The following is a 26,545-nucleotide window of genomic DNA, read 5'->3' on the forward strand; positions in this document are numbered from 1 at the left end:
CCAACCCCAAAGCAAACAAACCAACAAAAAAAAGCAAAGTTAACCCCAGAACTGATAAAAAGAAAGGGTGAGGGAGAATGAGATAATGAGTGATAAGTTACCATTTGAACAAGAAGAGCTAGGGAAAGGGAGAATTTGGGAACTTAGTGGGTGCTACTGTCCTCAGGTCTACTCAGAAGATCCAGTACTTAATGGTTTAGGACTAACTCTTGTGCAGCTTTTGAATGCCATCTCTTCCCTTTGAATCTATAAGAATTGGTTTCAGTACAAGAGACTACAAGGGTGTAACTTGGTACTTAAGATACAATGTTTGCAGTAAGTGCAATTAAAACAAAGGGCTAAGCAGATCCTGGCAAGAGTAGAAGCAAAAGGAGGAAGCTCCTAGTTTCCTAGAAGAAACCAAGAAGCCTTTTAGACTTGCCTTCCTCCAGTGGCTGTGGGCACTTCCTCCTACTACCCAGAAGCCAAGCTTTGCCTCTTGAGTCTGACCATAATCTCTAGAAGGTAGAGCAGAGGGACAATAAGATTTTGAGCTGTATTTTTTTCCTACCTAAGTCAACTAATTACCTATAGGTAATCTTATTTTGAGTAGTCAATTCAAAATAACTTGTTTCAAAACCACAAAACAGGTGGGGAAATTGTTAAACTGCTGCCTTCTTTCAATTCAGGAAGGTTAAATCAGTGTTAAAACTTGAACTGCATGTTCTTTGCTCATTGGCTCTTCTTTTGGCCAGCCTAGGAAAAGCATTTGGATTACACCTGAGGATAACATACTTCTGGTTTTATGGTATTAAATTGGAGAGAGAAAGGCATGTTAAGTCTGCATCGTTTCACCTGATCTTCATTGCATTTTTGGCTTCCCCAGCACAAGCTGAGGAGATGAAGTTTTATTTTGGCTCTTTGCCTTGTTTCAACTGAGAACAGTTCAGTTGTTTATAAAGTGTGTGTTTACACATTGTTACTAAACCTTTAAAGTGAAAGCTTATAAAAATTAGATTATTTGGAGAGAATACTGCTATCATCAGTTATAGCTAGAGACAAGAAAGCTCATATTTTTATTCTCTCTTATACCATGAGAACAACTATTTCCTTTTTATGTGACTGCTTTTAAGTGAATACCTGGTAGGAAAACAGACCTATTTAACTAAACAGTTCTAGTCACAAAACTCACTGTGCAATTTACAGGGATGTAATTCATCCTTAAATAGTCCTACATGCATGTATAAATATTTATAGCTATCAAAAGTGCCATTGTTCTCAGATACACTCCATTGGCAATAGATCTCCCAAGGGTCTCTTCCTTTAAAGATGGTTGAGTTGAAAGTATTAAATTTTGTTTTACAAATGAACTTTGAGCATAACAGTGAACATAGTAACAGTATACTGTCCCATTCCTCTGCTAAATGAGAGTTTGTCACTTGCTGCTGGGAGGTGCAATGAGCACAATTATGGTGACCAGATGAGAATTTTTACTTCTTACTTACGTCGTTTTAAACTTTATTCCACCTTTCGATAACACAGAATTCTGTATGTTCACACCATCAAAGTAAATATCAGACCTACTCTTAATACTTTTACAACTCTGAGGTGACTGTCTTACACATCTGTGCACTGACAATAGCATGAAACAAGCAGCTGTTAGTCACTGGACTAGTCTAGGAGATCTGACACAGCTGGCAGATGACGATTAATCTGTGCTGATTTATTTTGCTCCTAAAGAGGGCCTATCTCCACAGAGATTGGTCTTTTTTTACTTACTCTGACTGTGGGAAGAAACACGTGATCTTGCAACAAATGTATTGATTCCACATTAACACCTTGGCCTCAGTTCTTGTTCACAAGTTGAACTTTATTTTTTAGATTCCTTCCACTGTTCACATTTTTTTTTCTTGTGACAGAAGTGTGACAAAAATTATGAATTGAAATGTTTTACATGGATGTGGTCTTACAGTGTTGCTGTATTTAACAAATTAAGCTTTGAATCTTAGGAAATTCTTTTCTCTAATGCAAGCTGCAGTGAGCATTCAGTTATCAGAATAGTTAAGGTACAACCACCGAGAGCACTAGTTCTAAATAAAGAAATGAAAGAAGCAAACAGTTTACAGTATTAGAAAACAGACGTTCAACTAATCTGAATAAAAATCCATTGAAGAATGTTGCCATAGATAATAGGAAAGAATGAAGAAACACACTTCACCAGAAACACAGTTCTTCAAGTATACACAACAGAGCATTTTAATACACAGCAACCTGCCTTAGCTATGACAAAAGTAAGGATCTGTTACAATTCTAACAAAAATATAGCTTATATACATTTCTCTGCACATACATTTTATGAATGTTTCCTTTTGTTTCAGAACTTGGTACAAAACATACAAAAAAGGTTGGCACATTATGTAAGCTACCTGCAGTAAACAGCATTGTCACTATGTTACCACAGCAGCCTCAATGCTGTTTGCCTTTTTTTTTTCTTCTTTATCCAGTTTGATTCTTAATACAGCGTAGGGGGAGTGGACTGCTTCTTCAACTGCAGCCACAGCTTTGACAGTCTTGCCTGAAGCCTGGAGTGCACAGTGTTAAAAATCAGCAGTTCTGCTCGTATTTATTAACTGAATAATCTGAGAATAATCTAAAATTTGAACTCATGTTCTGCCTGTGATTAAAATGAGATGTACAAAAATATGCATTTGTGCTTTGAAAGCCTTAGCATAAATTTAATATCTTAAAACTAATGAAAAACTATGTTTGATTTCTAACTTATTTACATATTTTGAAGTACTTTTTACATCACAAAACAAAACATCATTTTATTAGGAGGATAAAGCAGTAAAAATTGTAATGCTGTTATAAATTATAACCTGGAAATTTTTTTAAAAAGCAACGGGTTCATCCTAGAAGTAAGTAGCACAATACTGAACATATCATAAAATTCAGATCAGTTTAATAAAAGTGATGACCATGCATACAAACTCCACTTTATAAAAAAAGGATGGTGATCAAGTGCCATAATAGTTTTCATGTAAAATGTGATGAAATCTTGCATGATAATGTCTGTAAGATGGCAGAGAACCATGGCGATGGCACCAGCTATACAGAACATGCTTATTTTCCTTCATTATATGATCAGTTTTAGGGGACATTGACTCCTACCAAGATTTTATATGGAAAAGAAAGAACAGGTGGTGCTCTGAGAGAGAATCTCTATAATAAGAAGAAGGTTGATTTAAAAGGTGCCAGCTTTGGGTTTTTTACTATATCCAGTTTATTGAGGTTTTATTGTTCTACTGTGCATGTTCTTTTTAGAAGTATGGTTCAGAGAGCTGAAGAACATTGATAGAATTAGAACAAATTTATATGAGATAAGTGGGAAATTTTTATGCTTATTTGTCAGGCTATTCTCACTCTCCTGGTGACTACATTGCCCCTCTGTCTGAGAAACAGTTGTGTGAAGTGTAAGTGAATACAGTTGTATCAACTACAAGATTCAACAAGTGCATATTCAGTATTAGAAATTAGTTTCAGAAGTACCTTTGCTGCCACAAAATATTATTTCCAAAGAGCACTTAGTCATCTGTGGATTATATAGCCTCATTTAAAAACATTTTTCTGTAGAATTCAGAGAAGCTTAAAAATTATGCGTGAAATATTTCCTTCTCGTTACGTAGTCTTAATCCACTGGAAAGGTAATATCATCCCCTTTGTAGCCAAGAGTCCGTAAGTGATTCACAGTGAAACTGGTAGAGCAAGAGGTCTTTTTTTTGATTTTGTGTCAGTTGTTGTTTTCTGATGGAAGCCTCAGACTCTTGCACTTTAAATCATCCAGTGTTTTCCAGTGTTTATAGTTATTAGCCAAGTGTTGCATCAAAACAGGGAGATGTGCAAATGCTGAAAGAACAGGAGAAACAGTTGTACTGTGTATACAGAATGGGCAGAAGAACAGCCCGACGTCGTCTGAAATTGGCATTCTCCTACTTCTTTTGTTCCTTCAGCTCCTTAAACTAATACTAAAAGGGGAAAGATTTTTTTAGTGTGTTTCTCTTTCAAGAAAATTCCTTTCTTAATGCAGGATGACTTTATTAAATTATGCTAACACGGAACCACATTGGTCTTAGTTTCTGCTGCTCAGAAGAAATACATTGCTAAAGGAAAAAAAAGTAGATGAGAAAAAGCTTATTTTTAAGCCATTACTCTTCCTCTACATAGATTGCCTGGTAAGTGCTCAACTTTATAAAGCGTGTGTTTTGTGCAGTGAAACAGGCTTCAGCAGTATCACTGCACAATATCCTGTGCTGTACTGCTTATGTACAGGTACCGACCCTCAAAAAAGTGGACTCAAGGCCAGTTTGAGATGAGTCATTTTAGTCTGTAGGAATATCTGCTTCAGAGCAAGGAAGAAGAAGTAAGCAGAAGTACTTACCATCCCATGCATCAAACATATCTGTTATAAAATAATCAATGAAGGAAATCTGAGACTTGGGGATGCTGCAGGTGTTTCTGTCAAATACTGGCATTACAACAGGCAGACCCTGTCTAAGAAGACAAAACTCCAGTTAGCCACTAAAGCTTTGCTGACTTCCATGCTGGAGTAGCAAAGCTCAGGGGATTAGATGAATTGCAGTAGGAGATTAGACACAAACCTTAGAACCCCTGAGGTGAAATGCCTCAGTTTCATGTGTGTTATTTCATCTAGAACAGGGACTGAAATCAACATCCCTTTCCTTTCACAAGTACTCTTATTTTTGTAGTTCTGTGATTGCACTTAGCTCCAGCAAGACAGAATGCTCTAATCAGGTGATTAGGGTACACCAGCTAAAAAATGGAAAATGGCTTTGCAGAGTCCTTTAGCAGAGGACTGGTCTCTCCATTTTTCCACATCTCTACTGGCTGTTTCAAACCATTTGTCTTTTAAGTAAGAAGAGGCTGTTGCCGAGGCTACTTTCTCTGCTGGTATCAAGTTATAAGATGAATGGAAGTAAAGGTATGCCCTTTAACTCTGTGTCCGCAACTGAAACAGGGCTGGTTTTGTTGCACTTAGTATGGTGGAGGATCAAATCACCTCAGCTGTTTCTTAGAACTAAATTACAAACCAAAAAGAAGTCCCATTTTAAGCTGTATGGGCAGCACCTATGCTGGAATTAGCAGCAGAGCAGTCTTCAAAATTAGCAGATGAGGTGAATGAACAGCAGAACAGTCCTGAGCACCTCACATTTCTGCATGTAGGCTAGTGCCTAAGCTGGGCAATTTAAAGCTAGCTTATGACACCTTTACTGCAGCCTAAGTGATCCTTGATCTTACTTAGGACATAACAGAATTTATTCACTGTGATTAAAATGAAATTCAAACATGTCCTAAGTACTTGCTACAATTTTTTTTTTAGTAATAACTATCAAATGTATGATCTGAATTTGGATGGTAGGCATGCCCACTTTTCTGTCTTTCCACTCATAGCTGCTGATTTCTGTACCATTAGTGGCAAAAAAAAGCTAAGATTTTTATCAGTTGTTCAAATAAAGAACTAAAAGAGTATTTCACTTTCAGGAAGCTGGTACATTTCTGTCAGTAAAAAATGAATGTGAAGAAGTGAACTTGAGCTTTCAGTTCTGTCTGGAGAGATCCCATGCCATAAGTATTTACACTGGCCATGTGCCTCTGCTACTCATCTGCCTACACTGACAATAGCTTGGGTCCTACCTTAGAAGAGAAAGGGCCATCCTAGTGGTTCAGCTGAGGGCTGCATCAGACATGCATCTTCATGCTTCTTCATTGGGACTAGAAACTAGAATGGTGACGGTCTTGAATTTCAGCCAATTAAATTGACTAAGACTAATCAAATAATTTTGTTTTAGCCAGATAAAGAAAGTTGAAAATGTAAAACTTCCTTTTCACCATTCTTTACAATGAGGTTCATGGTGAGCAAACTAGCTAACTGCCTGGCGTGAATTCTTCTGCATGAAACTGATGGGCCAGTTCTGGCTGGGAATGAAAAAAACCACATCTGGACTCTGGTCACACCAAGCAGACCCTGTGTGGAACAGCAGACCAGCAGCTGATGTGCATTTTCTTACATAATATAATGGTCAAATCATAAAAGTATACATACCTGTGCGAAATACTCCTCTGAAATCCTCCCTGCCCATTCAATACATAGCTCTAGAGGGCGACATGGATTTGCTACATCTGCACATTTAATCATCATGCGCTTGATCAGTGTCTGGTTGTCTGGAAAATTCTTTATATTGGCTGTACATTCAGTGTCGCTGCCTTCACTCTGTAAAGCAGAGATGATTACAGTGACCAGGGGCCACATCCCCTGCTGGCAGGAGTGAGGGTGTCGTTATCAGCTCTACTGCACTTGGGGCAGTAAGCAGGCACCCAGTCTGCCGCCTTCTGATGTCATGCAGAGCATCAGGAATTTGGAGAAGAAAGTGATGTCTGAGAACTACAGCCTTGCTAAGTAACTAATTGTAACCCCCGTACATATTACAGTTGTGAAGATTCTGAGAATTAATAGCTAAGTTTGTAAAATAAAGAGCTCTTTATCAGGTAGGAGGTCACTTTCTCTGCATCCCAGACTTGTCCTCTTGGAAGAGGACCATGATAGCAGATGAATCCACCAACTGCTAACTCATAAATGATCCTCAGTGCTGAGTGTTTAAATTTTAGGGTGATGATTTTAGGGGACTGCTTCACTTAGGGCAGTTTCTGGAGTTAGATTTTCATTCCTAAATGAGAAAACTGAGGCAGGCACAGGGAGCTGAACTGACTTGCACAACTGACATTACTTTTATATGCAGAAAAGCAGAGCTCTGACATTCAGTTCCAGAACATTTACACATAAAACTGCCTTCTTTATGCCAGACTTTGAACCCTCAGCCTGGAATCATCTCTGGTTTTAGTTATGAGCAAGCGTGCAGTCTTAGGTAATCTACGAGATTAACAGTAAGAAAACACAGGGGCAGCAGACTGACTGCAGAAAGTCTCTACTTGGTAGACAGTAAAATATCAAACTGCTTATTGACTGCTCTGGAGAGCATGTGGAGGTGACAAGGTAGTTGTTACAAGTCCACTGTGGCATCATATTCTGAGTCTTGAATAGTTTAGAAGGGCACAGGTATGTTATGCTCCTTGTGGAGTAATAAAAAGCCTACACCTCAGCTCATCATGGCATTAACACTGTTCTCAAAATATTTGTGTGATTATGTTCTCCCTTCACTGCTATATTCAACTCCTGAGTCAAAAACTGAACATAAGTACTCTCTACCACAGCAACTAAATTAATGTCGCTGTGGTTTATGGAGAGATATTTTGCAGTGACTTTTGCCAGTTTAGGCACTAATCTTCTAACTTTATGTTTAGCAGTTAATTCTTTTTCAGCATGGATAGCCCAGCAAAGACCTGCCAAATTAACCCTCCACCTTAACTGCTGTTCAAGACAAAAATAGAAAGAGCCACTGTTAACAGTAAAGAACAACTTAATACTGGGGGAAAACAACCAGTCTGTGGTACAAGTGGTTCTGTGCTGCACTTTTATTGTGAGGTAAGTTCAGCAGCATTTGTGATTTCCAGCTCAAACTGTTGGGAGAGTGGAGCTCAGCAGTTCCTAGAAGTAGTTCAGTTCAACTGCCATAATGCTGTCTCTAAAGTCATAAACCCTACCAGTCCTGACTGATTTCTGTACGCTTGACATCCTACAGTGCAAAAAGTCCAGTTGCAGATAACTACCAGAAGCGACTTCTATTTATTTTTAGTATCGTTGACGTTCAATTTTGTCTGGGTTTTTTTCAGTATTTCCAACAAAGCATTATTTTCACTAAGGTGGGCTAAGGTAGTCTTTCCTCAGGTAATACTGCTCTGGAGAACGCTGTCAGGCCCTGAATGCTCAGCCTTGAAAGGCAACAAAAGAAGGTAAGAGGGGCATGGGAAACTCAGAGGCAGCTTATGAAACATACCCTGGCTGGAGCATTAGGGTGTGTAACTGATAGGAATAAAGGCCTGGCCATCTCTTGGTACAGTCAGGAGTGGAGAGGTCTCAGGAAGGTATTCTTCAGGCCTCGAAGGCTCTAGATTACACAGACCCAAAACCATCAAGGTAGATTCCTCAGTTACATCCCTAGGCTCAGGCAAATCGCACTGTTTGGAGACAGGACCATAGGCCCAAGTGGCAACCTGGCTTCATGCACAGAATTTTCCATGTAAAACAACACCCACCTGCATATTTTCTGAATACAAGATGGCTTTGAAGACAAAGCTTATAAATGAAATGTTTAAATGAACTAAGGACAGAGCCAGACATAGAAAACAAGAAAATGAAAGTATTTTTTCAAACTTTGATGTGTGAGGTCACAAATCCGATTGTGTCATTTTGGGCATTACCACAATGCAAATTAATCAAGGTGAATGAAAATGATACTTTAAGTTGTCTTGGAAGAACCTAACTGAAATGCCTGACGGTGTAAAGTCCCCCAAGCACTTACGTGTGGGCTGGTCTCCTCAGGTGCCATAGGCTTGTTGATACTGTTCACAAATTTGTTCACATGCTCAAAGTGTTTCGTCATCTCTGTTGCCAAAACCATATCGATAATGGCCTGGCGCAATGTCCGATAGCGATTTCTAGGAAAGAAAAAGAGTTCCTGCTCACAAGCCTGCCAGACAGAGCTCTGTCCTTTCCTCATACCTGCCTAGGCAGTGCTGCAAAATGCTGCTCAAGGGCTCACCATGTGAGCTGGCACCGTCAGAGACAGGAACAGTCTAGGGATAGAGGAATGGACTAGATCGTTCCTCTCTGGGTTCCTCCAGCTCTGTTATTTTTGCCTGATGGAAATCAATCCCCTGAGGTTAGTAAAAATTTACAACTCAGTTTCATAATGCTGTAACACTAAGACAAGTTGTCCAGGAATGACACCAACACATCCATGTGACTGTATGCTAGCTTGGTACTCAAAGCTCAGGTTTTTCAAAAACAATGCTGTTTGGGGTCAGGCTGTTTCCCTTTCAGATCTGTTTCCCTCTCACCTTGTCCCTGTAAAGGTTAGGCTCACGCAGTGGAATTCCCAGGCTACAGCATGCCACAGGGAGCCTCCAGATCTCCCAGAACTTCATGTTGGTCTGCCACTACCCGTTCTGCCCCATGTGAATGCAGTAGTGCTTGGAAGCATAGGACCTTGTGCAGACACAGCATGCAGCATCTAGCTGCTGGGGTGGAAAAATATACCACAGAAAAGTAATTTCTAGGCTTCTGCAACCAAAAGGCCATGGGCCAAAATGCAGTCTTGAGGTTGTCAACTGGACCATGTTAATGTAATCCATAAAAGATTATTGAACATCTCTATAAGATTCCAGAAATTACAAATTGGAAGGGGCGGTGAAGGGGGAAATGAAAGCTTTTTTTAAAAATCATGTCTACATAGGATTCTGGAAGAGGTTAAATATTAATATCTGTATTTAAACTGTATATTCTTGTTTAGAATGTAGGCTCTCAATCTGCCCCAAACTAAAACTGCCAAACAAGCAATCCACACACGGGCACTCCTCTTCGCCAGAAGACACACCTATCAATATTCTTGAAAATGTTGCATTTGCTGTCTTTAGTTGTAAGCTGAAACGCCAGTGCTGTGTGATGACTCTCTAATACAGCTGTATCATTGTAAAGGACAGCTAATTCACTGCCTGCATTGCACAGGAAAGAGTTGGTCCGTCCAGGGTGGTCTACATCATGAATGGTGGCAGCTATTAATGCAGCTACCTCATCTAAATGGTCCAGACTTCCCTACAGGAAGAGAGAAGAATTATGATGTGGCACAAAAATTACGGTAAATATTTTCTGATCATTTCTAGGTACCCTTGATTATGCAAACATAAGCTTCAGTGTAAGGATCCTACCTCCTTGCAATCATTTTCCACTCAGTGTGCCCACAGATTAACTACTACAAAACTCTCACTCCCACCCCTACCCATATACTCTTTTCTTTAAAGAAGCTTTTTACTATGCTGTCACCTAAGCAATATCTTGGCATAAAATTCTCTAATGGATAGATCATCTAGATCTATCACACACATCTGTGTGTGCTTGCCTGAATGCATCTGTACTGTCTCTGCCTCTACACACCTTTTATCTTAGAATACAGTGGGACAGACTGTTTCAGTTGGAAGTGACCTACATTAGCCCAACTGCCTGACCACTTTGGGGCTGACCAAAAGTTAAAGCATGTTGTTGCCCAAATGCCCTTAAACGCTAACAGGATCAGGGCATCAACCACCTTTCTATGAAGCCTGTGACCACTCAGTAAAGAAATGCTTACTAATGTCCAATCTGAACCTCCCCTGGCACAACTTTGAACCATTCCCACTCATCCTATCATTGGGTACCAGGGAGAATAGCTCACACTTCCCTCTTCAAAGCTTTTGCAAAACTTTATTAAGAGCTGTTACTAACCAAGAGAGAGAAAAGAGCCAGGTTCCCTCCCCACCCCCATTATTGCTACTTAAAAAAATTAATTTGTATAAACAGACTTTAGAGAAACTGTATGGGCTTGCTGGCTTCACAGGAAGACTTCAAGGGCAGAGAGAGTTTATGAAGCCAGGACAATTATTTAAACATGTGACTTTTGGATGACACACATAAAATGGTAAACACACTGAAACCCTAGCGCAGAGGACTCCTAGGTGAGGGTTCTACCTTAACTCTCTCCTTGCCAAGGAAGAAGGCGGTAGCATGCAGGACATCTGCTGCGTGTGTGGAGTTGTGGTAGGAGTTGGAGGAATGGTAGTTGGCTTCAATGACCTGCAGCCATGCCCGCAGCGTTACTTCTGAGCAGTTTAAAAACTCAGAGACCCCAAACCGGGCAAAAACTTTTAAGCCCAAATACACTAATGGCCTGAAAAACAATAGAAGAAAAAAGCACTGTTGTAAAATAGGAACTCGTTCTAAAAGCAATATATTTGATGAAGAAAACAACAAGACCTTAAAAAGGGTGGGGAATGTTAAACATTTTTAAATTGCACATCTATAGCCTCTCAAAAGCCTGGCCAAGGTTACAAATTATTGTATCTACCATCCTTTTAGACATTATTTTAATATGTTTTGTGGAAATGGTGCAGTTCCATTAGAGTTTGAACAATTCCTGTGGCTTCAGAAAAAACATCTTAAAAGCCCAAGTCTTTTGTGGTTTTTAGTATCTGTCAATCAAAAAAAAATACATTTATTTTTTTCCTGAGGAGGAAAAGCAGTCTTTGAACACGACATGGAGACATCCCAAAGACTAAGAAGCCATAAGACAAAAAAAGGTCAAATATCAAATGTAAACTGTTGTGTGTGTATATGTGTGTGTGTGTGTAATGATGGGCAGTCCATGTGTGAAACAGTAAATATAAAACCTCTAATCTTTTTGGTTCTTAAATCCAGATCCACTCTGGGTTATCATTTACACTGCATTGCCTGTGAGAGTCCATCAGTCATATTTCTCACTCATACAAGATGATCTGCAGAGCCTCTGAGCTGAGAAAGGCATAATCAAAACCCAGCATCTGCAGATTAAGCCCAGGCACGTTCCTAAAATGGCCATTTTCTGCAAAGAGAGTACAGAAGACTGGATAGTCTCTGATTCTTTGTGTCTTGGAATGAAAACCACTTTTCTCTGTGGGTGACATGATTATTTTTGCAGTCTGCATGACCTCAAAACTACTGATGTCTCTTGATCGTATCACTGGTTTGTCCTCCATTCCATTTTTTTATCCCTATAATCAAAAGCCACAGTTGCCTCAGACCTTCCCAAATCATAGAATGATTTAGGTGAGGGAGGGAAGAGGCTTGCTTTTTCCAGCATGACCATTTTTACATGAGCAGGAAAAAGAGGCGTCTGTAGGAAATCTAGCATGTAGCAACATCAGACTGTGCCAAACCTGGCTAGAGTGGACGTAAGTCAAGCAAAACAGCTGTCACAGATTTACTATGTCTTGCTTCAGTTTTTTGCAGAGCAAAGTGCTTTCTGCTACAGCTCATCAACAGCCTTTCTCTGGGCACCTAGGGCAAGGAGTCCAGTACCTTTTATTTGTAACAGCCTCCAACTCAAAAATATTGAAGTCCCAGGTTTCCTCATTATCTAGGAGCTGTGCAATACAGGGTGGAACATCATTGATGGTGTTTGGCACTGGAAGGTGACTGTGGCTCAGGTTCACATCTGTTGAAATGGAATTTGGGAATCAACACATTTCTGGATTATTCCCCCTACACTACTGCAACCCCCTGCAGAATTCCATTTAGAAAACAACTCTTTTTCAAGAAAAACAACCTTTTCCTTACATGAAAAAGTCTGTAAATGCCTATAATATAAACAGTTTATTATGTTTGAACATTAACCAAAAAGATCAGTGAACATTTCTTTGACAATTTTTTTGCTAACATCTCGAAATGCCTTATTTTAATTATTTGAACCTGCTTCAACTCCAAAATGGAGGCAATCTAGCATTTGTTCTGCAGTCATTTAGCCAACCATTTCCAAAGGCATATATGCCACTGCAAATAAGCCCGAAGCTCTATGTCAGCAGCGTTGACAAAGGAAGTCACACATGCAAAGGAAGTTTAAAACGGTGGCTTACTCTTAGAAAACACATACTCATTTCCTGACAGTCTTCTCAAGCCATCCTGGAAAAAAAAAACAAGTTTATCATAAGTTTTCGGCAGAGTGACCATGCATCACTAGTTGCAAAAACACTACATGCATTTTCTCTTTAGCTACTATTCCTGGGTACTAAAACCACTGCTCTTATTGTAGCATTATAAGCACCATCCTTGTTTTAAGATTTTTCAAAACAGACATGAAAGGATCCCAAGAAGACTGGTATGAGATCTCCAGAAAGGATGTTATTAACTCTACAGTATATTGCCCTCTTTGACCCTTTCTTTGGCACCTGCAGGATTTCATCATTCAAATTAGCCACTATAATTTATTTTTCATTTTCTTTATATTATTTTGGCAGGAATTAGCTTAGTGTACATTAAAAAATGAGTAAATCCTTGATGAAATATAGACAGACTGTCTCTTGCTGCTGTTACAGGACCAAAGGGAGAACCTGATTAAAGCAGCCTCACTCCTACACTGGACCAGCTGTAGAGCAATCCCTCTAATCCCATCTAAGCTTCTAGAGTTTCTAAAAGGTATCTCCTTCAGTATCTCCTGAGACAAATCAGACTGGATGATACAGTTTCTAGTGGCAACCGTGTTCACTTATATATAAGGATGAATGCACCCAATGGACTGAGTTGTGGCCATATCTTACTACATCTTAGTGCCTACTGCTGATAAAGAGGTCGAAATCCTAAAGTGAAATGGTGATGAATCCCCTTCCCATTGCTTGGGACATTTTAGCACAGCAGAGCACTGAAGGGTGGTATAGGACACTTACAGTGGTAACTTCATCTTTACTAATTTTACTCACAGTCATCAGACCTCCAACAAGATCACTTGTGTGAGGATCTTCATCTTTGGTACCTAGCTGAGGGGAGTAAAGCTCTGTTGTCCGCAGGATTTCCAGAACTCTGTCCAAGGCCTCTGCTACTGTGATGGGGCTGTTTTCCTGGGCAGCATTAATTATGTTAATAACCTGAAAGCAGATTAAGGAGGCAGGCGAAGAAAAGTGAATGGCACTTTTTTCTTTTCTTATTACAAACTCTTTATTCTTGACTTGATTATGCTAATTCTCATTTAGCAAATGGAGTGCAAATTCTCCCAACCCTTGAAGTACAACTCTGAAAATGTAAATTTGTGCTCAGATTTCCTGGTATCCATCTACTATTTTTAACTGTCAGACTCCTGGGAAGTGAAAGCAGAAGGGTGTGAAATATCTGAAATAGTTGCAAGTGGGTGGACCAAAAACTAGCAATGTCCCAGTCCTTCAGCGTATCCAGTTCTGCATTGAAGCAATCATTCAATCCCTAGAGGAAAACCCAAACAAACAAGTAAATTCCTGGATGTGACTCAGATATCCTGACATAGGATGTAAAGCCTTAGTTTTCTCCATGAAAAATAAAGGGCAGAGAGCAGAAAGAGCTTGGCTGTGGAAGAAGAGGATGGCTGTTTGAACCGCCACCTTGTGCCTCATCCACAATCTGGGAATGCAGCAGTGACAACAGCAGCAAAGGCTGCTCCTGGCTCTGCCAGGACTTAGCGGAAGAAAGCCCCAGTGCTGTCTTCTCCAGCAATCAGGGGCTGTTGCAAGGGCACTACAGGCCTCCCTGCAGGTATGACTGAGGATAAGGAAAAGTTCTTACAGTCACAGTAGTACTGGGAAGTAAGTGCTTGATGAGAGCAAGAACAGATGGGGAGAGAGTTAAAAATGAGGGTGGGAGATACCTGGTGTGTGTTACAAGTCACTATGCAGCTGGTTTGCAACAGAGTTTTGTGTAACACAGTGAACAAAAGACTGCAGGAAAGTGGGGGAGACAGAACATGGTGCAGGTGCTCCCTCCTCTACGTGCTATCTTATAAATATCAATAGCAAGAGCAAAGGTGAGACTGGAAGCACATCCTCCTACACATACACAGCCCAACAGAACAGTGTCCCCTTCCTGCTAACAGCAGTGCATCTAACAAGGGCACACTTTCCCCCTTTTTCATATTCTTTCTTATGACTAGGATTTGGAATGCAATGATAAGATGTAGAAAGTAGTATGGATAAAAAAAGTTATTTATATTATACTGTTAAATACAAAGTGCAGGAAACCTCTGGTTGTCTGTTCACCAACTACATACTTCCCTATGAGAGCAACTCCAGACTCTTGAGATTGTGGAAAAGTCAGTGCTCAGGACTCACCTTTGTGATAGGAGCTTCTATGGTCATTGAGTGAATCCTTGCCATTGAAGAGTACCGTCGGGTCTGTAAACTTGGAGCTGCTGTTAAAGAGAGCCACAGACTATAAATCAGATGACAGCATTTAAAGAGCAGAAGGCTGGGGAACAGCACAACATAATCCAGCCTCATGTTCCACTTCTGTATTTCCTCCTGCAGGTTCTTACTTTACTGTTTCATTTCTTGCTCTGTTGTTGACCTCCTTGGCAGCACCCCTTACTTTTACTATCAGATTTTCCATGCGTCCTTCACTTCGGAATGAAGCTGTACCTATTATGCTTCATGCCCAGTACCTGCCAGTTGCTCTTTGATTGCAGTGAGTCTCTGTCAGACATGGCTCCTCCTGTGAGTGTGTGTGTAAGTCCCTCATCTTGGTGATACAACTGGTTTCATGAAACCCATTCCTGCTTCCCATAAGCTGTCCTTCCCTCATTACATAGAGAGGTAGAAAATAAACTCTGCCACCACCGTCCCAGCCCCAGCAACCAGTCACAAATGGGATCAGGAGTAGAAGTACTGCTCTCAAGTAACCAGCAGCAATAAATCCCTTCATGTTCAACACTAATAAAACAAAAATACTGGTTCAGGAGCACAAGCTGAAGCTTTCTGAGGGAGGTGGCACTAACGCGTCATCACACACTTTTAGAAGGCTTCTCCTATCCCTTGGCACAGCCACTCCTCTCTGTGAAGGCACTCTGCACTGCCATGCATCATATAGCGATGCTGGTACTCGTGGCTGGGGCACTGTTTTGTAAATTAGAAGAAAGAAATTTTGCAGCAGTTATAAAAAGATGGAGTAATTTCTCTTTAATCAGCTATGAATCTGGTTCATCTTCTGCATCTTATTGCCTAGGCCAAGTCTGTTCTTTCTTTATCTGTAAATATATATATATTTATAATATTATATATCAATATATAATAATCCTTGACAGTTTACTTTCTTACCATCACTACTTTGAGATGTTATTGACTTAACATCAACTGAGTCTTTCCTTCTGTTCTTGCATTTGTAGGAATTGGATTCTGTAAATACAAAACAAAAGCTTTAAAAATGCACCAAGTAAAACATCTACAAAGCTTCTTCCATCTAAAGTTATGAAAATTTAATTACATGATCTTAACAATACGACATAAGCGGGGGAAATACTGTAATCTCTGCAAATCAGAACAAGGAACTCAGTGTCTATCAATTTAAAGCAACATGTCCGAAGTCACCTGGAAAGGTGTTTCACAAGGAAGCCAAGATGCCTTATGGAACGGGAGACTTGCTTCACCTAAGTTTAGCTTCCTAAAAGCAGCAGTCTTGCAGGCTGTTGATGTCTAAGGTGGTTATCAGAGAACCTGCTTCAGGAGAGATGTCTCAGGCAGGTGCGTTGAACCCCTCCTGCAAGGCCCTTTTGCTTCCCATCAGCCACTGAACAAGACTGAGTTTAACAGCCTAAAACTTTAGCCAAGTGAGGAAAGTCCCATCTCAGTCTACACTATTCGAGCCCAAGCATAATTCAGACTCGGACAGCTTTTGCTTTTATTTGCAGTAATTTTTTGTACGCTGTGTTAAAGAAAAATCTAGCATGCTGAGAATGATTATAAACAAGCAGTTTGGTTGCTGTGAAAATTAACCATGCAAAAAGCTGTTATTCTTGGAACTAATGTTTGCTAAACAAGAGAAATTATCACATCCAGCCAAATTCAAAAGCTGGATGAAATACCAGGAAAGAGCCTCAAAAAAAAAAAAAAAAAAAAGATGTGGTAAAATTTAATTTTCCTCCAAAACATTACAATCTTCAGTTCTCCCTACTGTTGAAAAACAACAACCATGCATCTATTCACCTCTTTGCAAGAGTGTCTGAAATGCCACTCAAGGATCAGAGACCCTAGTAAGCTTTTAAAAGCAGATAAAACCATCTGAAGAATCAGAAATATCATGACATTGATATTCTTAACATAAAGACCATGTCATAAGACAGGACGTAGGCAGTCTGTCTTTAGCAAAATAAAATGTTAATATATGATTCTCCAGAATTAAAAGTCTGTCCATCTTAAAAATTACTGAAATACAGTTTCTGTCTTAATTCTCTTTTTCTACTACAGATTTATAAGATAGCTTAGGTCTTCTTATTTTGCTGTAGTCCAAACTGGAGAAACTGAAAGCATTTTCCTCTGTTGACATGTAAGAGCAGGGCATAACTAATGCATATTAAATAATTTTATTTATTTATTTCATAGTACTCCTCTTAGAAACCCCATTCCTGCATTAACATTTGGATTAGTTTATCATAAGGCACTGGAGTGGGAGCAAGGATTTACACATAAACTTAGCTGTGAGTGGCTATAGTTGAAAACTCTCCTTGTGTTAAATGCCAACTAGCAAGTCAGAAATTTTGCTAGTGCCACCCCAAGAGTGACAGGCACCTAAAAGCTACTCTCTGCCATTCTACAATTTCATCTGTAAATATTTCAATGCCTAAATAAAAAATTTTTCTTCACCTAGTGAGCAAAATATCTCATCATCCAGATTTGGTACAAATCACACCATCACAAACAGCACAATATCATGGATTACTTTTCTATGCTCATCACATACTGGTATATGCCCATGGATAAGTTCTGAAATTTATTCTTGGAGCACAGCCATGGACCTCAGGGAAGGATAACCTACGTCATATGCTCTAAGTTTGTCTGCGTTCACTGCACCTTAATCATCAACATGGCATCAGTGGGATGGGGCTTCCAAGTCTTGTGTAAATCTGTCACAAAAATGAGCAAACCTAAAATATTAGCAAGCTAGTAAAAATGTTTGAACTAGTAACAGTTGTCCTTTGGCTTAATTCATAGGCTTTCTCACCTTCTTGTTTGCAGGAAAGAAACAGTGAGAAGAAAATCTGCTTTTATTACAGGGACATGGGAGTAAGCAGTTTAACATACTGTGGATCAGTTCTAATGGCAGCAATGGGAATGAGAGCAGCCAATTATATATTGTCTCTTCTTCCCCCTGCTCACTGCTGTTTGGCATCACAGAGGTCTCTGTTGTTTGTATGCATCCTGGGCTACTTGAAAAAGCAGGAGATGTTAAACAGTCATTGTTTAACATTTGTGGTATGTTATATCCTCTTCCCATGTGAAAATCAGAAGATGCCTGACATTGCACAGCAATGTTGTCCATCTTTCAAAGCAGGAACAGCCTCAAGTGCCAGAAGGTAATAGTGCACGAGAACCTGTTCACTCATAGTAAGACATCAGTGCTGCGTCTGGCTGAGATTACTAGAGTCACAAGCTTAAAATTGGCCTTTGGTGCCTCCTCCTTCAGGCAAAAGTGTTATTCCAAATACTACACAGCACTGGAAGAAGGGATTATCTATCCCCTTATGCTCCACACTTTTAGTCAAAAGCTGTCTGCAGAAGTCCACGAGAGCTGGAATGTGCTGTCCGCAAGTAAGTAAACCCACCTGAGACACAGGGCAAGGGTTTTGCAGACATCCTGCAACAACTCACCACTGACGAACTGACTAGCTCAGGCCTGGACACCTCAGACAACTGTCTTAGCCCTGTGCTGGGGCCAAACCAGTGGCCTGCTGACAGGTCCTAAACTTGGAAACACTAGGGCAGGTGTGCTGGCACAAATCAGCACATTCCACATTTCAAACACAAAGGGGTGCCAAGGTACACCAGCCTCAGGATCAGACACAGTGTTTTAATACAATGAAGAGCAATGCATCCTAACTTCAAATGCACAGCAAGAGCTCTGCACAGGAGACTGAATTATTGTTGATTATATTATTACTGGTTATTGATTATGGATTATAAATGCAATTCATGGTGCAACATCGGTGGCAGCTGGCATCCGTCACTGACCATCAGCTCTGACTACTGACTGGACAGAGGGAAAGAACCCTGCCACGACCTCCAGCACAGCAGCATATAGAGGTAAAAGTATTCTAACCTGATTGAGAATTGTCACCTGTGTACTTCTCTTCATGGTGACTCTTGTAGACCTGAAAATTGGAGTAAAATATGTATGTAAGGCAGAAGAATACAAAAATAAACAGGCTACATTGAACACTGTTCTTATCCAGAATTTTCCATTCAGTTGTTTTTAAAAAGAAGGTGTATGGCAAAGACTCTTCTTTAGGTGCAGTTAGATGTAGAGAAATAATATGAAAGGAAACAGATATGTCATGCAGATAATTGCAGATACAATAGTGCTTTTATATACTAAGTTCCTGTTTAATGCCTGTGTTTGCAAGACAACGGATATTCTTTTTAGGTATTGTTTTAAGTGCAAATTGCATATGAACCTGAAAAAATGAAATGCAAAAAATAAAAAAAATCCCAAAATATTAATTTTTGCACTTTAAAAAAACACATTTTCTTAGCACTATCTAAGCTAATTTCGCATGTATCCTTTCATAGGTCACTAATAAACTTGACTTCAGAAAACTCAGTTATAAAAACAACTTTCTGGCAAATGAGAGGTAGAGGTAGGTGTCATTCATCGGAACTTTATTTCCAAGTAATTTTTAATCATTCTCATGAAAAATTTTAATTATTTGTGCTTCTGAGAGAACTTCGGTAGCTCCAACAACAGGTATTCCAAGCTTTCTTAGAATTTACATAGGATATTTCCATCATCTTAAAATTTACACATATTGCTTGGACCACAATAACACAGATTAATATTCCTCTGCTTTTCCATTCCGCTCAGAAAAAAAAACAGTCTCCAATTAATGGCAATTTAATACCTGCTAATTACTTCACCCTTTCCTTTGTTACATGGTTACAAGAAAGTATTTTGCTGTTAATAGGAAACCTGAATAAAAATGTCAGTTCCTCAAGTCCTCCTTCTAAAATTAGCACATTATATATTTCATTAGAGCTAACAGAGACACTGAGAAGGACTAAAAATAACGCATTACTTTTTTTACTTCAGTCACTAGAGAAGATACACGTACTCTCTGTATACACATACTCTGATACACATTCTCTTTTCTGTCATTCTTGCAGACACTATCTTTTTTTCCTCTTTGCAGTGGAGGGGAGCAGGTAAAGAGGGTGAAAGGGAAAGAGAAGAAAATGGAAAGGAAAAAACCCATAAAATTCAGATATGGTTTTCTGTAATGAAGAAAAAAAAAAAAAGAGGAGAGGGAAATCCTGTGCTCATGTTCCATATAAATTTTGTTCAAGGGAACATAAGAAGTGACTCTTCCTCCAAAAATAAATTTTAAACACTTCTCTTGTAACCTGGCAGAAACTCAAAGAGAAATGATCTTGTCCATACAGAGTAAGATTAAGGAATCTCATCAGATATGGTGCAGTGACACAATGCATCTGAACTGCTCATTCTGGTCCCAACCTGGAGCTTCTCTCAGAGCCAATGGATATATATCTCTGTCTACTGCACAGCTGGCAGAAACATTGGCACAGTCCTCCAAGTGCTATACTAAAAAAATAAACCCACTTTTATGTTCTGAATACTTCTCTTCCCCTTCTGCAGGCATGTCCTGAAAGAGCCATGTAAGGTAAGTTATGAAGGTAGTCACACAGTTAATCTTGGGTCAATATGTTCTTAAGAGGAGAAACAACACCTTTGTTTTAAATTTATGAATGTGCAAACACTGGACTCAATCCTGCCAGGTCTCAAATTGACAACAGCAGCATTAATAATTACCTAGGCTTCAGCACGTGGAAATAGTCACATGAAAGTCAATCCCTATTCATAAATCTTCACTGTAAGAATGCTTAGTACTCTCTTACATAAATTTTTTCCATGCATAAATCTAGCATGCTAAATTTTTGTATGTTATAAATCTGGCACAGAAATACATGAAGGTTTCTGCACAGTGATCCCTAATAATACTATGATATCCCTTACAGAAGCTGTTGGTAATGGCAAATATCTACTTTTGTTTAAGGTGAAACAATGCATAATGTGTAAGGATGTTTTGAAGTCAACATACATTGTCTGAATGCTGAAATCCAGCCATTTAAAATTATGTCAATGCATTTGCATCAAAATTTGAATCATGACAGCTTTTACTGCTCTGTAACTAAATAAATAGTTTGTTTGATTTCCTTTTATCCTGCCGTAAAGATTTATCTGTGGCTTGAAAAAGAAGCTAATTTTTTTAGGATAAAGAAATGTTCTACTGCTGCAAGTATTCAGGCATGGATTTTAGGAATACTGCAGTGTCCAGTATCTCCTACAGGCAGGAGGTATTTCAACCACAGAAGTGAAACAGAATAATTACATAGCTGTGTTGGATGCACCTTGTTTTTTCCCCAAGGGACCTTACATTTCCATACACCATGCTTTCTGTTAGGCTGTGGTCTTTAGCCTTTGTGGCAGACCTCTATATCTGTGGAGAACCTTTCGAAGGCCATATTCCCTGGGATTACCAAATGTGTAAAGCTCCCTAGACTATCAAATTTGTGCTCAATTCACCAGTAACTGCTTATGAATGAATACTAAAAAGACATGAAGGGTGGTGCTTTCCATCAGTGCCAGCAGTACAGAGAATATAAATGTCGCCTTGGACACAAGTTGTCAGATAAAATTTGTTTCATAAGTTCCTTTGTTCTCATTGACAAGGAGGGGCTGATAGGGCAGGGGAAGTTCAAGGACAGCCTGGGTGTCAGCAACCGTGAAATGGAGAAGTTCAAGATCCTCAGGACAGTGAGGAGGACACACAGCAAGCTCACTGCCCTGGACTTTGGGACAGAAGACTTTGGCCTCTTCAGGGATGTGCTTGGAAGAGTTCCATGGGATAAAGCCATGGAAGGAAGAGGGGCCCAAGAAAGCTGGTTAATATTCAGAGATCATCTCTTCCAAGCTCAAGAGTGATGCATCCCAACAAAGAAAAGTCAGGCAGAAATGCCAAGAGGCCTATATGGATGAACAAAATACTCACGATAAACTCAAAGACAAGAAGGAAGCCTACTGAAGGTGGAAGCAAGGACAGGTAGCCTGGGAAGAATTCAGAGAGAGTGTCTGAGCAGCCAGGGATCAGATTAGGAAAGCTGAAACCCTGATAGAATTAAATCTGGCCAGGGATGTCAAGAGCAACAAGAAAAGCTCTTATAGGTACGTTGGTGAATAGAAGAAAGACTAGGGAAAATGTGGGCCCTTTTTGGAAGGGAACAGGATACCTGGTTACCCAGGACGTGGAGAAGCTGAGGTACTCAATGATATTTTTGCTTTGGTCTTCACTGTCAAGTGCTCCAGCCACACTGCCCGAGTCGCAGGAGGTAGAGGCAGGGACTGGGAGAATGAAAAACTACCCACTGTAGGAGAACAGGTTTGAGAACATTTAAGGAACCTGAAGGTGCACAAGTGCACAGGACTTTATGGGCATCCATGGGTCCTGAGGGAGTTGGTGGAAGAAGTGGCTAAGTCACTATCCGTTATATTTGAGAAGTCATGGCAGCCCAGTGAAGTTCCTAGTGACTGGAAAGGGGGAAACTTAAACCCTTATTTCTAAATATCAAAAAAAAAAACCTGGGGAACTACAGGCCAATCAGTCTCACCTCTGTGCCCTGTAAGTCATGGAGTGGATCTTCCTGGAAACTATGCTAAGGCATATGGAAAATAAGGAGGTGATGGTGACAGCCAGCACAGCTTCATTAAGGGCAAATCATGCCTGACAGAATTGGTAGCTTCCTACAATAGGGTTACGGCATTGGTGGATGAGGGGATGTCATCTAACTGGGCTTATGCAAAGCATTTGATACTTCCTTGCACATCCTTGACTCTAAAATAGAGAGACCTGGATTTGACAAGTGGACCACTCAGTGGATAAGGAATTGACTGAATGGTCCCACTGAAAGAGTTGTGGTCAATGGCTCAGTGTCCATGTGGAGAGGAGTGAGGAGTGGTGCCCCTCAGGGGTCTGTATTAGGACCAGTATTATTTAACATCTTTGTCAGGGACATGGACAGCGGGATCAGGTGCATCATCAGCAAGCTGGCTGATGACACCAAGCTTTGTGGGGTGGTTGACACGCTGGACGGGCCCCAGCATAAGAAAGACATGAACCCGTTGGAGGAGGGCCAGAGGAGGGCACAGAGGTGACCAGAGGACTGCAGCACCTCTCCCATGTGGAAAAGATGAGAGAGCTGGGGTTGTTCAGCCTGGAGAAGAAGTGGCTTTGGGGAGACCTTGCAGCACCTTTCAGTACCTAAAGGGGCCTGCAAGAGAACTGGAGAGGGGCTTTTCAAGGGTGTCTAGTGATAGGACAAGGAGGGACAGCTTCAAACAGAAAGTTGGCAGGTTTAGGTATCAGGAAGAATTTTTTTACTGTCAAGAGTGGTGAGGCACTGGGACAGGTTGCCCAGGGAAGTTGTGGATGCCCCATCCCTGGAAGTGTTCAAGGTCAGGTTGGATGGGGCTTTGACCAACTTGGTCTAGTGGAAGGTGTCCCCTGTGGCAGGAGGCTTGGAACTAGGTGATCTTTAAGGTCCCTTTCAAGATAAATTAGTCTGTGATTCTTACTGGCTTAGGCAGTCCAATAAACTGGGCAAAGAAAACCAGAAAAGGACTTTTTTCTATATTCCAATGAACTGGGCAAAGAAAACCAGAAAAGGATTTTTTCTATATTCCTACTGCTGTTTTTTACAGAAGGCTGCAAATTTGTAATTGTGTTGTACTCATTATCTTGCAAAAAGAGCACAGTATCATATCTACACTTCTCTGTACCAGTCTTTCAGCTGTGTTTTTTTTAAAGAAAAAAAGATCAGATTGTATCTCACTTTCAAATCAAAGCAGCTATAAATGAAAAAACAATGAAGAGCTTTAAACAACGAATTAAAGAGAATACATTAGAATACATAACTTTATCACTGCTTCTGTTACAAAACTCAGTTGCACTCTAGCCTGAGATTTTAAAAAATACTGTGACTGTAAATACTTTGCTGCTAATACTAAAACCCATGGTTAAGTCAAAGATGAGGTCAGTTTACAGTATTATGAGTCTTACTTTTCAGTGATAAACCTTCGAAGTTCTTCCAAAAGTTATGCAGTTTTTTTCCTTGACTACCTGCCTCCACAAAACTTATGCAAGGAGGATAGTTTCAGTGGGCAAATTTTACAGACTACCACCTATGAAATTCTTCCAGTAGTAGCGGTATTCCAATAATGTGTTAATATTCAGTATTGTTCTTCTAAAGAAGGGACAACTAGACATACTTGTGACTTTCTAAATACTTTTTCTGCATAAGTGTCTTTACCTATATAAGGTGTAAAAGCACATAAAAGTCTAAATAAAATACATAACCCCTTCCAGAAACAATATGGAAACATATCATGTTTCTCAAGCACATCCTTGGTCTAAAATGTTGCCAGCCACTTCCTATTTCACCCTTACAGACCACAAGCTAAAGACAGATTTCACTCTTTGCTCACAGAATTTCAGACTTCTTTACAGGGCATGTACTAGAGTATTTTTGGGGCAAAGCATGTGATATGATCATTTGCCTCAGACACTGTCAGCGGGTGGACAGCAGGAGCAGATTACAGCAAACAGCTCCCCATACGACCAGCTTGTTGCAGGACCAGCTGGTGTGGATGTGTGCCTGGATTGCAGAGACCTGGGTCAGCTGCTGCTGCTGGTTTACTTGGGTTATGGCTTGAATGACACCCCTCCAGAACACTTGTTCTAATGAGTGTGTGAAGTCTCAGGTGCTGCATGAAGGCTACACTTTATTTAAGAACAACACATTTGCAAGCCTTATGACTGCTGAGCATAGGTCATTATTAGGCATAAATACACCAGATAGACTGTCAAGAGCAGGTCTAGAAAGAAGGCCCTGAACTCCCTTTGAACTATGGTCTATGTTGCTCCACAGTATCATGGACTCAACTGTCACATTCATGCTCCAGAAAATTAAAGCTTTTCTTCCTCTACTCAACAGTCCTACAGAATGAGAATAGCCCATGCAAATGCTGAAGTTTTCTTGCTTGCTCCAACAATCAATGAGAATCTCATTGATTACATCTGCTTGCAAAAATTGATAAGCCAAAATATATTATTTTACTAAAAGCTATGAAAATTATCACATGAAAGAAATACAATACCTGTTTGTTGTTTTCGTTGGTACAATGCAGCCTTTTGAGGGACACAAAGTGTCTTATTTTCCTAGCAACAGAAATAATCACTTGTTACCATATCAAATGGTAAAGAGAGAAGTGAAGTGATAGACTGCTATTTTCTATAGCAGAGATCTCCATGCCCTCAGGAAACCAGATACCAAACCCAACACCAGCGAGATGACTGGGTGACCAGCACTTCTTCAGCATTACAGTGATGTTTTTGTCCCAGGACACCTGATCCTTTTGCTCCTTCAGGAATTCTCCTGCACATCTGGGAGCTGAATTTGGCAATGTGCCGATTCTACACTGCAAAGGTGGGAGCATGTTCAAGCACACACACAAACAAGGCGATTGCCCAGCTGCTAAATACATGGAGGTTCATGCCAAACTTACAGATTGAGAAAGCAGAAAGAAGGCCCTAAAAACCAGAAAGCAGATATGTTCTGGACAAGTTAGTTACCCTCCTTGTCCTATCACAGGTGTTATCTTCACATGCTGCTGGATACTGTCTCCTGATTTTCTTCTTGCGTAGTAAACTCCTTGCCATTCCTAAGGAAACACACACAAGAGACAGCATCTAAGAATATATAGCTTGCAGTCAAATCTTCATTTATTATTGCATAATCCTTACATAGTAAATTGTTGCATTTTATTTCATGGTTGTCTTTTCTAAATTAGTATAAAATTTATTACTAGAGAATAGCACCTTTAACAGTCATTTGCTAACATAAGGACAGGGTAACTATGTTTCTCTTACGAGAGTGCATGCAACTTTTACAAAGAACTTCAGGAATCATCTACTTAGAGGGGTTACAAACATTCTTGCTAGGTACCACCATAAGCAGCAGTGGTTGCAACACATCCAGACGGTACCTCCCTTGGGACCAGCAGAAACAAACTGTACTGAGCACCATTCAGCTTTGAAGTTGTCGGTTGCCAAGCAATATGTATGCTAAATTTCAAAAATCCTTGACCTAAAGATGTCCTTCAACTAACCTCAAAGAAGAAATATTTTTAAGGAGAGAACTACATGGCAGCAGAGTAGGATTAAATTGGAAAATGGGCGGAAGATACCTTTGAGTAGGCAGTGCGAGCTGCTGGGCAGCCCATATAAATGAGGAGGAGTGCAGCAGGAGTGGCCTGCAGGTCAACTGCAGACAACTCCAGACAGTGACTCCGGATCATTGCTGGAAGTGACTCAAAGGTTCAAGAACTCCCCAAAGTTCTTGAAGCAGAATGTGAAACAGGGAAAGGTACTTCTGCAACCTGTGGGAGATGGGATAAGAGACTGTTGCTTGGATTAGGGGAACGTATTGCCAGGCCCATCACCACAACAACAGGAGTTCACAGGGCTCTGCAGATAAAATGCTAACTGTAGTTAGAAAAACAAACCCCACTGAGTGCCAATACTTTTTGGTGCTTCAAGTATGCAGTCAGTGAAGGCTCTGCAGTTTGACAGAGCACTTAAACCTTTGGTTGGATGATTCAGCCACCTGAGAGACTGACTGAGGGACAAACTGTTACATTCCAACTAACAAAAACTCCATGGGCTATAAGCAAAATAATGACCAGTCTTCGCAAGCGAAGATTTGGGAAAGGTCATTAACCCTTCGAGCCTGC

General features: G+C 40.2%; 1 protein-coding gene across 1 annotated transcript in view; it reads right to left on the minus strand.

Annotated features, from left to right (window-relative positions):
* Positions 1 to 5,545: 5,545 nt before the first annotated feature.
* Positions 5,546 to 26,545, minus strand: part of PDE8B (phosphodiesterase 8B) — a 70,473-nt gene continuing 49,473 nt past the window's right edge. The window contains exons 9-20 of the mRNA XM_017808086.1: positions 25,386 to 25,474; positions 24,911 to 24,971; positions 18,785 to 18,836; positions 15,790 to 15,867; positions 14,809 to 14,888; positions 13,435 to 13,599; positions 12,595 to 12,640; positions 12,041 to 12,176; positions 10,676 to 10,874; positions 9,549 to 9,766; positions 8,475 to 8,610; positions 5,546 to 6,268 (exon numbers count right to left, since the gene is read on the minus strand). Coding sequence (XP_017663575.1) covers positions 6,083 to 6,268; positions 8,475 to 8,610; positions 9,549 to 9,766; positions 10,676 to 10,874; positions 12,041 to 12,176; positions 12,595 to 12,640; positions 13,435 to 13,599; positions 14,809 to 14,888; positions 15,790 to 15,867; positions 18,785 to 18,836; positions 24,911 to 24,971; positions 25,386 to 25,474 — 1,446 coding nt within the window. The 3' untranslated portion in view covers positions 5,546 to 6,082. The remainder of the gene's footprint in view (positions 6,269 to 8,474; positions 8,611 to 9,548; positions 9,767 to 10,675; positions 10,875 to 12,040; positions 12,177 to 12,594; positions 12,641 to 13,434; positions 13,600 to 14,808; positions 14,889 to 15,789; positions 15,868 to 18,784; positions 18,837 to 24,910; positions 24,972 to 25,385; positions 25,475 to 26,545) is intronic.

Source organism: Lepidothrix coronata, unplaced genomic scaffold, assembly GCF_001604755.1.
Source record: "Lepidothrix coronata isolate B3197 unplaced genomic scaffold, Lepidothrix_coronata-1.0 Scaffold22, whole genome shotgun sequence".
Lineage (NCBI taxonomy): Eukaryota > Metazoa > Chordata > Aves > Passeriformes > Pipridae > Lepidothrix > Lepidothrix coronata.